Below are 12,674 nucleotides of genomic sequence, written 5' to 3'. Positions count from 1 at the left end.
TTGGATCTGACATTGTGCTTTCTCCTGGTTCCTGTATTCAGTCATTCCTTCATTAAGCATTGTTTACTGAGTCAAAGCTAGGGTCAAACTGCTCTGTCCGGGACACCCCTGGATGCCTGCATAGAAATAAGAGCTAAATCCCTGAACTCAGATGAGCTCAGCCAGAGAGTGGCTGAGACAGAGAAGTGCAACTCCAAAGGTCAAGTCCCACAAACACACCTGCATTTGGGGGGCCAACAGAGATGGGAGGGGGGGATTAGCCACGGGAGGTCAGCTGGCACAGTGCAGCCTTGTGAAGCCCAGAGGGAGAGAGAGTTTTGAGAAGGAGGAGATGGACTTCGAGATGAGTGTCCTGAGGGACCGAGGGGGTGACCTCCAAGCTTGGGCTATGCCAGGCTTTGGGGGTCCCTGAGAGCAAGCTCAAGGATGCAGCAGATGCCAGGCATCGAAGCGTTCAGAGTGGGGGATGATAAAGGGCAGGCTTCTCTGTTTAGAAATTTGGCTTTTAGAGAAAAAAAAGAGGTAGAATTGTCACCAGAGGCAAGGGGTTATTTTTTTCCTTTTTGTGGCTTGGTTTTGTTTGGTTGAGAATGGCGGGGCAGGTGTGTGTTCGTAGGTGGGGGAGGACACTGGTTGAGAAGGAGAAATGAAAATACAGGATGGGGAAAGGATGCTTCCCCACGGCTCCGATCACCGCCAGACGTCATCTATGTTTACTTCTGTCTTCACTATCTGTTTCCCACCAGCCACGAGGGCAGCTCTGTGAAAGCACAAGTTCTGTCTCATTCACCGTGGGATCCCAGTGCCTGGCACGCAGGAGATACTTCATAAATATTTTTGGTATTGACTTGAATTCACAGGGTTCTTCTGGGAGCCCAGTTGTTAGTCCTAGGAAGAGAAGGATTCATGGGGGCCTTAAGGAAGGACTCCTCTCTGATGCTACCAGGACAAGAGAGAGGGAGAGAAAAAGAAGAGAACAGTAAGGAGAGGCAGGACCCAAAAATCTAAGTCTTTGGCGGGGTACAGTGGCTTATGCCTGTCATCCCAGCACTCTGGGAAGCACGGGTGAGAGGATCACTTGACCCCAGGTATTCGAGACTAGCCTGGGCAACATGGTGGGACCCTAACCCTATAAAAAATGCACAAAGAGACTGGGCGTGGTGGCTCACACCTGTAATCCTAGCACTTTGGGAGGTCGAGGTGGGCAGATCACGAGGTCAGGAGATCGAGACCATCCTGGCTAACATGGTGAAACCCCGTCTCTACTAAAAATACAAAAAATTAGCCAGGCGTGGTGGTGGGCCCCTGTAGTCCCAGCTACTTGGGAGGGTGAGGCAGGAGAATGGTGTGAACCCGGGAGGCAGAGCTTGCAGTGAGCCGAGATCGCGCCACTAGACTCCAGCCTGGGCGACAGACTGAGACTTCATCTCACAAAAAAAACAAACAAACAAACAAACAAAAACAAAGAAATTAGCCAGGCATGGTGGTGCCCACTGTAGTCTCAGCTACTTGAGAGGCAGAGGCAGGAGGAAGGATGGCTTGAGCCCAGGAGGTGGAGGCTGCAGTGAGTTGTGATTGTGCCTTTGCACTCCAGCCTGGGGGACAGAGACAGACCCTGTCTCAAAAAAAAAAAAAAAAAAAGTCCAAGTCTTCTCAAAAAAGTGTGTGTGGGGTGGTGGGGTGAGGGGCGGAATTAACAGAAGTAGAAAATGGAGAATACTAGTAGCTACCTATGTCTTGTGAAAACACTCTAGAAGGTGAGCTGTCATTGGTTTATTAGCATTACTCTGCATTTGCTATGGCTCTAAGTTATACATGTATAAATTCAATTAATACTAACAACAGCTCTTTGAGGCAGGTGAGCTTCAGTCAGTCCTGAGGCAATGTGGCCAGTGGTGAGGAAGCCAGGATTTGAACCCAGGACTTGGAGCTGATACAGAACCTGTAATGTTACCCACTGGGCCACACACTTCCCCAACTGACATTAGTTTATATACCTTTTTTTATTTTATGTATTCATTTATTCATTAATAGAGACAGGGGTTTGCTGTGTTGCTCAGACTAGAGTGCAGTGGTGTGATCATCGTTCACAGTAACCTTGACCTCCTGGGCTTGGGCCATCCTCCCACCTGAGCCTCCCAGGGTGAGCCGTTGTGCCTGACCCACCTGTGCCTTGTTTTACATGGTACATTCCTCACCAGGAGCCTCTGCGGCTGGTGGGGCTCATAATTCTCATGCTTTACATGAAGAATAGAGAAATGTAGTGACTCGCCCAGGCTCACACAGATACTAAGTGGCTGAGCTGGGACTCCAGCTTGCATCTAACTGCAAGCCTGGCACTTTTCCCTTCCCTGAGGGAAGACCTGTAGGAAGTTGAAACGGAATCAGGTGCCAAAAAAGGGCTACCACCTGGACGTGGCAGGCAACGTTCTGTGGTGCTTCTACAGGCATCACCTGAGTCACCCCAGCTCAGGAATGGGGCAGAAAAAGTTGGGGGTTGGCAAGTTAGGAACAACAGGAAGAGGACGGGGACAAAGCTTCAAGTCCGGGAGCCGGAGCCGGGCTGCCTGTCTTCCCTGGCCGTTCCTGGGTTGAGGCTGAGCGAGACAGGATGAAATCTGAGCAGGAGCCCAGGGCTTGGGGACTTGGCAAAGACCTAGTGTGGTGGGTGGGAGGGAGGCCGTGCCCTGGAGGGGGATTCCAGGGTTCCTGTTCTTGGCGGGGAAGAGCCCTGGATCATGGGTGGCCCAAGCCCGACTGATCACCATCTCTCTGATAGCCACCTGGGCACTGTGACCTGCTTCAGAAACCAGCTGCTTCTGTGGCGGTAATCCCAGCACTTCGGGAGGCTGAGGTGGGTGGATCACTTGAGGTCAGGAGTTCGAGGCCAGCCTGACCAACATGGTAAAACCCCGTCTCTACTAAAAATACAGAAATTAGCCAGGCGTAGTGGCATGCGCCTGTAATCCTAGATACTTAGGAGGTTGAGGCAGGACAATTGTTTGAACCAGGGAGGCAGAGGCTGCAGTGAGCTAAGATAGGGCTACTGCCCTCTAGTCTGGGCGAAAGAGCGAGACTTTGTCTCAAAAAAAAAAAAAAACAACCAAAAGAAACAACTTCTGAATACGCAGTGGAAACAATTCCCCAGGGGTCGTGCCAAGGTGAGGGGAAGTAGAGCTTCCTATGCGAGTTACCAGGAATCTTGGAGCTGGCCCATGCAGGAGTGTGGGAGGTGACAGAGCGGTCCTTAAAACCAGGCGGGCCCAGCCTCGGCCTCTTCCGTGGGCCTGAGGACGGAGAAAAGGTCTCACTGGTGAGGAATCTCATCTTTGGGGTTGCTTTGTCTGAGGGAGGCAGAGAGCAGGGCCGAGAGAGGGGCTATGAGAGGAAACACCTGTCCCACTTGGTCAGGGGAGCAGGGCCTGGAGAGGGGTGAACCCCCATCACCTCCCTCACAGACAGCAGGAGGTGTCTGTGCTGTGAGGCTCCGCACTGTGCCTTCTTTCCAGCCAGGAGACGTGAACTGGGAGGTCCTGGAGCTGCTGCATGTGGACTTGGGGGACCCGTCCCTTGGCGACCTGGCCATGTCCCAGCCTCCACATCTTCCTTTGGGCTGTCCGTCTGTATTTTCTCCCCTCTCATTACTGCAACCGCTGCCCTCCTCCGAAATTCTCTCGCGGCTATGCACTTCCTCTCTGTGGTGGTTTGATTAAAATAGCTGAGCCCACGTCCTCCTCCTGGGGCCCACTTTGGGCTCGACTGAGTGGAATGGCTGTCCACTCTTCAGGGCAGCCACTCCACGCCTCTGCCACCACCACCACCATGAAACTGCTTTTTTACTCTTTCCAGGGTGTTCTCAAATGCACCTGGGAGGTTGGTTTTCTCCATGTGTGGGAAGGCCAACAGATCAAGAAATGATTGCCATTTAAAAGATAGCTTGTTATTTACAGCTCCCAGAAGAGGGTGTGATCCCCACCCAGGGACACGCAGGAAGTGACAGGTTGGCAGGTCAGGAGGAGCCATGGGAAGCATCGCCCAGGGCCTTTGCTGTGATCTTTGGGGAAGGCTGGTAGGGCAGGAGACACAGTTTAGGACTGGCCAGTTTGAATCAGGTCAGCGGGACTCCAGGCTTCTCTAGTTGTCCTGTGTCTGGCCCTGGGGTGATTTAGGGCAGGAGAAACCTTGGCTTAGAGTGTGAGGGTGAGGGAAAGGTGGCCTGGGTGTGCCAAGGGACTGGCTGTGTCAGCAGTGGGGTGTATCCATACAGGCCTCAGCATCCTCAGTTCTTGCCTCCTCAGAAGAAAGAATTCTGATGCGTGTAATCCCAGCACTTTGGGAGGCCGAGGTGGGTGGATCATGAGGTCAGGAGATCGAGATCCTGGCAGGAGGAGATCCTGGCAAACATGGTGAAACCCTGTCTCTATTAAAAATACAAAAAATTAGCTGGGCATGGTGGCGGGCGCCTGTAATCCCAGCTACTTGGGAGGCTGAGGCAGGAGAATCGCTTGAACCCGGGAGGCAGAGGTTGCAGTGAGCCGAGATGGTGCCACTGTACTCCAGCCTGGGCAACAGAGTGAGACAAAAGAAAGAATTTGACTGAGGGGCATAAGGCAGAAGGAGAGACTGAGGCAAGTTTCACAGCAGAAGTGAAAGCTTATTAAAAAGCCTTAGAGCAGGGATGAAGGGAAGTAAAGTTGGAAGGGGGGCCAACCAGGCAACTTGAGAGATTCAGGGGTTCTGTTTGACCTTTGACTTGGGGTTTTATACATTGGCATACTTCCGGGGTCTTGTTTTCCTTATCCACCGACCTGCTAGCACTTGGGAGGGAGCATGCGCAGTGTGTTTACTGGTGTTGTACGCGTGCTCCCTTGAGGCGTTCTTCCCTTACCAGCCGAACATCCCTAGCAGGTCATATACCAGTTAAACTCTGCCATTTTGCCTCTTCATGCGCATGTGTGAGCCCACTCACCCAACTCCTGAGATCTGACTGGAAGCTGCTGACCACCAGCTTCAGCTGTTCCTGTTTATTGGGAGACTGCCTTTCCCTGGTGCTGGCTGTGACCAGTTATTATTTTAGAGAGACAGTTAACAACTGCCTGCCCATCACCTGATGGTTGCCTGACATTCCTGTCCCGCTCCTGTCTGACCAGCTACCTACTGTCACAGTCGGTCTGCACGTGAAAGGCATGCTCACAGAGAAGCCATGTGAGGTGTCTAGGAATTAACTAGCCCTGGAAGGAGCAGGCTGTCTCTGGCCTCCAAGATGTCAAAGCTTCCTAAAATACAGAAAATCAAAAGCATGTTTAGTGCCCAAGGATGCTAAGAGGCAGTGGAGTAGAGTCAGTCAAGGAAATAGATGGACAGTCCTGGTCACTTAATCTGCCTGAGCCTCAATTTCCTTATCTGTAAAATCAACAACTGTTATTCATTCAACAAGTGGCTGTTTAAAAGGACAGACACCAGGCCTGCCAAGGTCATTGATGGGTTTAGAGAGATAATGCATAGTGTTTGGCACACCAGAAATGCCCAGCAAGTGGCAGTTGGTGTCCTTGTGCTGCAGGCTCCAGGGAGCGGCAGAGAAAGATTGGTGTGGAATGATGGTGTCAGGGGCCATTTCTTTGCCTGTTTGGAGCCCTTGGAGCAGAGGCTATGGGTGGACAGAACCCTCAGGAATGTTCTTGGGATTCAGAGTTACTGCCGGACAAGGGTTGTCGTGGAGGCCAGCTGTGGACAGAACCCTCAGGAATGTTCTTGGAACTCAGAGTTGCTACTGGACAATGGCGGGAGCCCCAGGGAGTCTGAGGCATATTGGAGGCCAGGTCTTGGGAGGTGCCAGGAGTTCAGGCAGAGCTCTGGCACAAGCGACCATTCAACTCAGGGACTTGAGACAACAGAGCACTGAAGGGGAGAGCCCCAGGCCTTCCCAGCTGTGGATAAACAAGGACTTTGGATCCTGGGAGGAAGGGAATCAGGCAGCTGCCGGTAGGGAACCGCTGAGAAGCCAAATTAGAATCAGGTGCTGGCCTGAGACACATGGAATTTCCTGGACTCTAGGCTGGCAATGGCTGTTTTTACCAAAGACAGATTCTAAGGAGTGAAGCCAAGGGCTCTGGCCTGAGAGGTAGAGCACGAGAAGGAACAAGCACAGACCCCTCAAAGGATTCATGCCCCTGGGAAGGGAGGCTGTGTAGTGCAGTGAGGGGCACAGAAGGATGGGGCTCAGATCCGGCCTCCACTGCTTAATGGCTGTGTGACCTCTGGCAAGGTCCCAGAGCTTTCTGAGCCTCAATTTTCCCAGGGGCAAAATGAAGACAGTGATACCTACCCTGCAGCACTCTCATGAGCCCCCAGGGTTGACTTATTCTTTAGGGAGACATAGTGCCTGGGTCCCAGGACAGTGTCTTAATTTTATAAATTCTTTTAAATCAAGAGGAAAGAAATGAACATAATAATAATGAACATATAATAATAAATCCAGCTTGGATTATGTTTTTCTTTATACCAGCATAGTTGTCAAAAATAATCATGTGAATATAGAGATAAATATAAAGATACAGCAGAAAGATAGCTACAAAGGCAAAAGCGCTTGGGGCCCCTAAGAGCCATAACCAGGCCTTGAAAGCCACTGGCACATTGTGGGTGCCCAGGCTTCACTGCTGAGCACCTACTCTGGGCCAGGCACTATTCTCAGTGTTAGAATAGAGGGGTGCATCTGCCCAGCCTCTGCCTGCAAAGAACCATCTGGGTAAACATCCTTGAAAACAGGCAACTACAGCACCGTGAGCTAAAAGGAGTATGAGACATAGAAGCATCGGCTTTCCTCCTGCCCTCCTGCTGTGGGCGTCAAGTGCTGTCTGTCCAGGAATGTTTCTTCCATCTTGCATCTTTCATCAAAGGCCATGTTTAGGTTATATCAAGTCCTGCTTCTCCACATATGCCACCAAATCTCCATTTAAGAATCCTGCCCATTCTCTGGTCCCTTTTAGCCATGTTGCCAACAGGGTGAGTATGTCTGGGGTGTGTGTGGCTAAGAGTGCACTGGTAGCAGGGACAGTGTACCTGCAAATGCTTCCATTATCCCCTCTGCCTCCAGGGCCCTCACTGGACCTATAGTTTTTTTGCCTCGTCTTTTCTGGCTGGACTCACCTCGTTTATTGCCCACCATGATGGGGAGTGGAATAGGCAGGGCTTGATGGGGAGCTGGGGTGGGATCTGAATGGGCCACAGGGGCATTGCCTGATAGACCTGTTGTGGGATGTGTTTTCTTTTCCAGAACCCTAGAGATGAAGGGCTTCCTCCCACTGGCTTGGTTCCTGGCTTGTAGTAAGTGCTGGCCCCATGACCTCCGAATGAACTTCTACCCCATGGGAGTAACAGGGTAGTGAAAAGGACACCAGCCATTGAGGTTGTAGAGACTTGGGTTTGAATCTTGGCTCTGCACTGACTTCATAGACGTCAGCAGGAACCTTCACGCCTCCGAGCCTCTGCTTCCTCGTCTGGCATGGGCTAATGCAGTCCATGCTTAAGGCATAAGGCTGTGGCAGGGTCCTAGGAGATATTGTACCTCAGCTGTGTAAAGGTTTTGGACATGGAAGTTACGTGGCTGGCAAATGTACAAGGCAGATTTTTTCCTTGTATGCAAATAAAATAAGATTTTAAAAATCCCCAAATCAATCCAAATAAAAATCAAAACTCTTATCTAAATATCCCAGCCTATGATTCCTGGGTCATTCTCAGCTCAGGCTTGTCCAGCTGGGAAGTGACTGTACAGTTGGCTTTAGTCCCATCCTGCAGCCCTGTGACCGTATATACAACAACCCCCTGACAGGCTGTCCTGCTCTTTGATGTCTTGCCAGATCCCTGGAGATTCCTGGAGATCCCAGGAGGAGCTGGAGGCCTGGTGCAGGAGAGAGCCTTGGGCTCGCTGTGAAACCCTGGACAGGGCACCTTTTCCCTCCATGCCTCAGTTTCCCATTTGTAAGATGAGGGAACTGGCTTCAGCGATTTTTAAGAGTCCTATCCTGCTTTTAGATTCTCTGCCTTATGTTCTAAAGGGTGTGAGGGGAGGGAGTGGTGGGGAAGAGGGATGTATTGCCAAGAGAGACAGGAAACTCCTGTCTGCCTGCTTCAAGCAGATACATTATGAATTACACCTTATATGTCATGGTCACTTACTTTGTGTCTGCTACCGTGCTCAAAATTTACATACTTAATCTTATTTTAACCCTCGTGATAACTCCAAGATGCAGCTGCTAATTTTGGGTCACTGTTTTCCAGATGATTAAACTGAGGCTCTGACTTCATTCAATACCATACTTTGAATTAGTGGCAGAGCCAGGATTTGAACCCAGGTCTGCTCATTTTTCAATTCCAAACTCTGAACCAATTCTCCATACTGCTTGCACCTCCCTTCCCACTAATTGAGAGAATAAAAAAGAGACACACCGGTCCCTCCAAGCCCTGGGTGGGAGAAAAGGTAGGAGATGTTGGGCAGTGGGCCTAAAGCAGGGCTGAGCTGCCTGGGTGTCACCTGGGGACATGGGCTATCTTCCAGGTGTGCCTGCTGTGCAAGGAGGCTTGCTGGACCTAAAATCAATGATCGAGAAGGTGACAGGGAAGAATGCCCTGACAAACTATGGCTTCTACGGCTGTTACTGCGGCTGGGGCGGCCGAGGAACCCCCAAGGATGGTACCGATTGGTGAGCTGATTGCTATAACTGCCCTTTGGGCTCCAGGCTCTGCACCCATGTTTTCTTGTTCAAATACATATCAGTTCTGGAAGATGAGTATTAAAGTACCATTTTACAAATAAGAAAACTGAGTCTGAAAGAAGTTAGCTGGCAATCCCAAGATCTCAGTGGCCTAAGGTTTCAGTTGGTCGACTGTGGCATAACAAGTGGTCCTCAATGTAGTAGCTTATACAGCACTGGTCATTTACTTTGCTTATGAATCTGCCATTTGGGTAGGGCTTGTGGGGTGGCTTGTCTCAGCTTCAGCTTGGACAACTGGGGCTGGACAATCCACCTTCCAGATGGCTCACTTCTATGGCTGGCAAGTGGTCAGCATCTCCTGGCCTAGGAGCGGGTCAGAGGCCTCAATTCCTGTCACTTAGGCCTCTCCAAGGATGTTCAGGATTCCTCCCAGCATGGTGACTCTTGGGTTGCAAGAGTGAGTGTCCCCAAACCGCAAGACCAAAGAGTATGCTGTTTCATCGTCAGCCTCAGAAATCCCATTGTGTCACTTACACTGTCCTCTTGGTCAAGACAGTCACAAAGGCTTTAAGAGGGAGGGGATCTAGAGTCCACCTCTTGATTGGGAAGTGCTAAAGTTCTAGAAGAACGTGTGAAATGGGAGATTTTGTTCCTTGGAAAGCATACCCAGCTGGGTTAACAATTCCGATACTGCTAGACATATATAAAGGAAAGGGATGATTAAGCAAATGAAGGACAGATGGTTGGGGCCAAGTTTCTCACTGTTGGAGTGGGATAAGCCAGGGCAGGAAGCCAGAATGATCCATGTGCAAAAGGACTCGAGTTGGAGACATCAGTATGGACTCCTGTTTAGCTTCTTGTAGATGCAGATGTTTACATGTGGAAGTATGCATAGGTAGCAGTATGCATAGCTATCGTGGATATATTAGTATCATACTAATATAAGATGTAAGTAATAGGAGAAAATGGTGTTTTCTCTGTTAGATCTTCTCAGTTTTTCTGTAAACCAAGAATACTTTTTATGTGCAATCTGCTACACCTAACATACAGTCATCCCTCGGACTGGTTCCAGGACCCCTGTGAATATCAAAATCTGCAGATGCTCTAGTCCCTGATATAAAATGGCACAGTATGTGCATATAACCTGTGTGATCATATAATTTTTTTATACACATGGGCAGATAGAAACATTCTTTTGCTATCAGTGGAGAGGGTCTAAAAGAAATGACACCCCAGTAGCAACAAGCACACTGAATGCCTAGATCTAGTTTCCAATATCATTCTTCAATAGAAGGCCCCTGCCAAGTCATATATATATATATTATATATAATATAAATTATATATATACATATTCATATATATATATATAAAATATATATAGCGCCAGGGTTCCTTGAAGAAATGGCCAATTCTAGGACCAAGGCAGGAAATATACAAGATGAACCTGGAACTTCTTTTAGTGCCAAAAAGTAAGGAAGTGCTTAAATAAACACAAACAAAACGAAAGCCCACATTGATGGTGATGTGACAAGGGGCACCTGTGTCGATTGACAGAGCCCCCCCCCCCCCCCCCCCCACAGTGGCCAACACTGGAACAATTTAGCAACAAAATAACCCCAAACTCCAGTCTTAGGAGAAAAAAGAATATCAGACAAGTCCCAATAGTGGGCATGTTATAAAATATCTAACCAGTACCCCTCAAAACAGTCAAAAACAAGGAAAGCGTGAGGAACTGCCACAGCCAAGAGGGGCCTAAAGAGACAAGGCAATGGGCCAGGCGCGGTGGGCTCACGCCTGTAATCCCAGCACTTTGGGAGGCTGAGGGGGGTGGATCACCTGATCACCTGAGGTCAGAAGTTCGAGACCAGCCTGACCAACGTGGAAAAACCCCATGTCTACTAAAAATACAAAATTTTCTGGGCGTGGTGGCGCATGCCTGTAATCCCAGCTACTCAGAAGGCTGAGGCAGGAGAATTGCTTGAACCTGGGAGGCAGAGGTTGCGGTGGGAAGCTGAGATCGCGCCATTGCACTCCCACCTGGGCAATGAGAGCAAAACTCCATCTCAAAAAAAAAGGAACAAAACAATGAAATGTAACATGGCATCCCCAGTGGGAACCTGGGACAGAAAAATGACATTAGGTAAAAACTAGGGAACTCTGATTACGGCTTTTTTTTTTTTTTTTTTTTTTTTACAATTAGTAAGATAATAATGATGTACTATTATTTAGTGAATAATTTTCATTAATAATGTATCAATATTGGTTCACTAATTCTAACAAGGGTATCACACTAATATAAGATGTTAGTAATAGGAGGAACTAGGTGTTTCCTCTGTAAGATCTCAGTTTTTCTGTAAACCAAGAAAACCTTTTAAATGCAGTGTGCTACACCTAACATACAGTCATCCTGTGGACTGGTTCCAGGATCCCCGTGGATACCAAAATCTGCAGATGCTCTAGTCCCTGATATAAAATGGCATCGTATTTGCATATAACCTATGTGATTGTATCCCCCCAAGCTTTTTTTTTTTTTTTTTCCTTTGAGACAGGGTCTCACTGGTTACCCAAGCTGGAGGGCAATGGTGCGATCTCAGCTCACTGCATCCTCAACCTTCTGTGCTCAGGTGATTCTCCCACCCCAGCCTCCTGAGTAGCTGGGACTACAGGCATGTGCCAGCATGCCTGGCTGATTTTTTGTATATTTTTAAATAGAGACAGGGTTTCACCATGTTGCCCAGGCTGGTCTCAAACTCCTGGACTTTAGTAGTCTGCCTGCCTTGGCCTCCCAAACTGCTGAGATTATAGGCATGAGCCACCACACTCGGCTGTGATCATATACTTTAAATCATTTCTAGACTACTTGTCATAGCTGATACAATGTAAATGCTATGGAAGTTGTTGTCATATTGTTTGGGAATAATGACAAGAAAAAAGTATGTACATGTTTAGTACAGACACAAGAAAATAGGCCTGCTTACATTTTCCATCCATATTGGTTGATCCACAGATGCGGGACCTGTGATATGAGAGGTTTATTTCTGGCTCACATAACAGTTCAGTATGAATCACACGTTGGCTCCTCCCATCTTATAGTTCTGCCATCACCTATGGCTTCAGAATCCTCAGAATGCTGGGTCATCTCCATCCAGCCAAAGGATGGAGGCAGAGGGACAGTGGAGTAAAGTGTGGGAGGTTTGTCTGGGCAGGTCTGGAGATTCAGTGCATTACTTCCACCTACCTCCCCTGGCTGGGACCAAGTCATGTGGCCACACATACCTGCAAGGGAGGCTGGGAAATGTAGTCTAATAGTGAGACCAGGAGGAAAACGAGGGTCCATGACCTGCTGGCTCGAAATGAGGAACAGGAAATTACTCAGTCACACTACAAGATCCTCTCTGCCATATCGCGTCCACCAAGGTGGCCTCTGCTAAAGTGACATGGTTGAATTTTTGCTCCTATTAGGGACGGGGGTCAGGAGGGCATCCCTCCCACTCAGGATCTCAGTCTCTTGCATGGACAGGTGCTGTTGGGTGCATGACCACTGCTATGGGCGGCTGGAGGAGAAGGGCTGCAACATTCGGACACAGTCCTACAAATACAGATTTGCGTGGGGCCTGGTCACCTGCGGTAAGGCTGGGGCTTCCCGTTCAGGCCATTGGAAGAGCACCTGACTTTAAGTTCAGCTGCCCTAGAGGACAGCCAGCCTGTATCTTGCTGAGGGAGGAGGGGTTGGGTACAAAACTGGGATGAGAGGAGCAGGATTACTGCAGCTGTATCAGCCCCCGGGGTAGGGCTGAATACATCTTAGCATCCACCGGGTGCAAATGCTTGACATGCTTCCTTTTCCTTGATTCCCCCCAAATATACCTGTAGAGTAGGTTTTAGTCTCCTCCGTTTTAGACATCAGGAAACAGAAGCTTGAAGGCCTGCCAGTGCACAGAGCAGGATTCAGGCTCAAGGCC

At 49.2% G+C, this 12,674-nt stretch overlaps 1 protein-coding gene across 18 annotated transcripts in view; it reads left to right on the top strand.

Moving 5' to 3' along the window:
* The window catches only part of PLA2G5 (phospholipase A2 group V), a 67,394-nt gene that overhangs the window by 53,005 nt on the left and 1,715 nt on the right, over nucleotides 1-12,674 (top strand). For 16 of the 18 annotated variants that reach the window (XM_033228042.1, XM_033228032.1, XM_033228040.1 and 13 more), the window contains 3 exons: nucleotides 7,274-7,323; nucleotides 8,555-8,699; nucleotides 12,233-12,339. In XM_033228042.1, the coding sequence (XP_033083933.1) occupies nucleotides 7,284-7,323; nucleotides 8,555-8,699; nucleotides 12,233-12,339 (292 nt within the window). In that variant the 5' untranslated portion in view covers nucleotides 7,274-7,283. Of the gene's footprint in view, nucleotides 1-3,104; nucleotides 3,314-4,626; nucleotides 5,983-7,273; nucleotides 7,324-8,554; nucleotides 8,700-12,232; nucleotides 12,340-12,674 lie in introns of those variants that run through there. The other 2 variants (XM_033228039.1, XM_033228041.1) reach the window with 2 other exon arrangements.

Source organism: Trachypithecus francoisi, unplaced genomic scaffold, assembly GCF_009764315.1.
Source record: "Trachypithecus francoisi isolate TF-2019V2 unplaced genomic scaffold, Tfra_2.0 Lachesis_group12, whole genome shotgun sequence".
Lineage (NCBI taxonomy): Eukaryota > Metazoa > Chordata > Mammalia > Primates > Cercopithecidae > Trachypithecus > Trachypithecus francoisi.
This window is presented reverse-complemented; position numbering and strand designations above follow the sequence as displayed.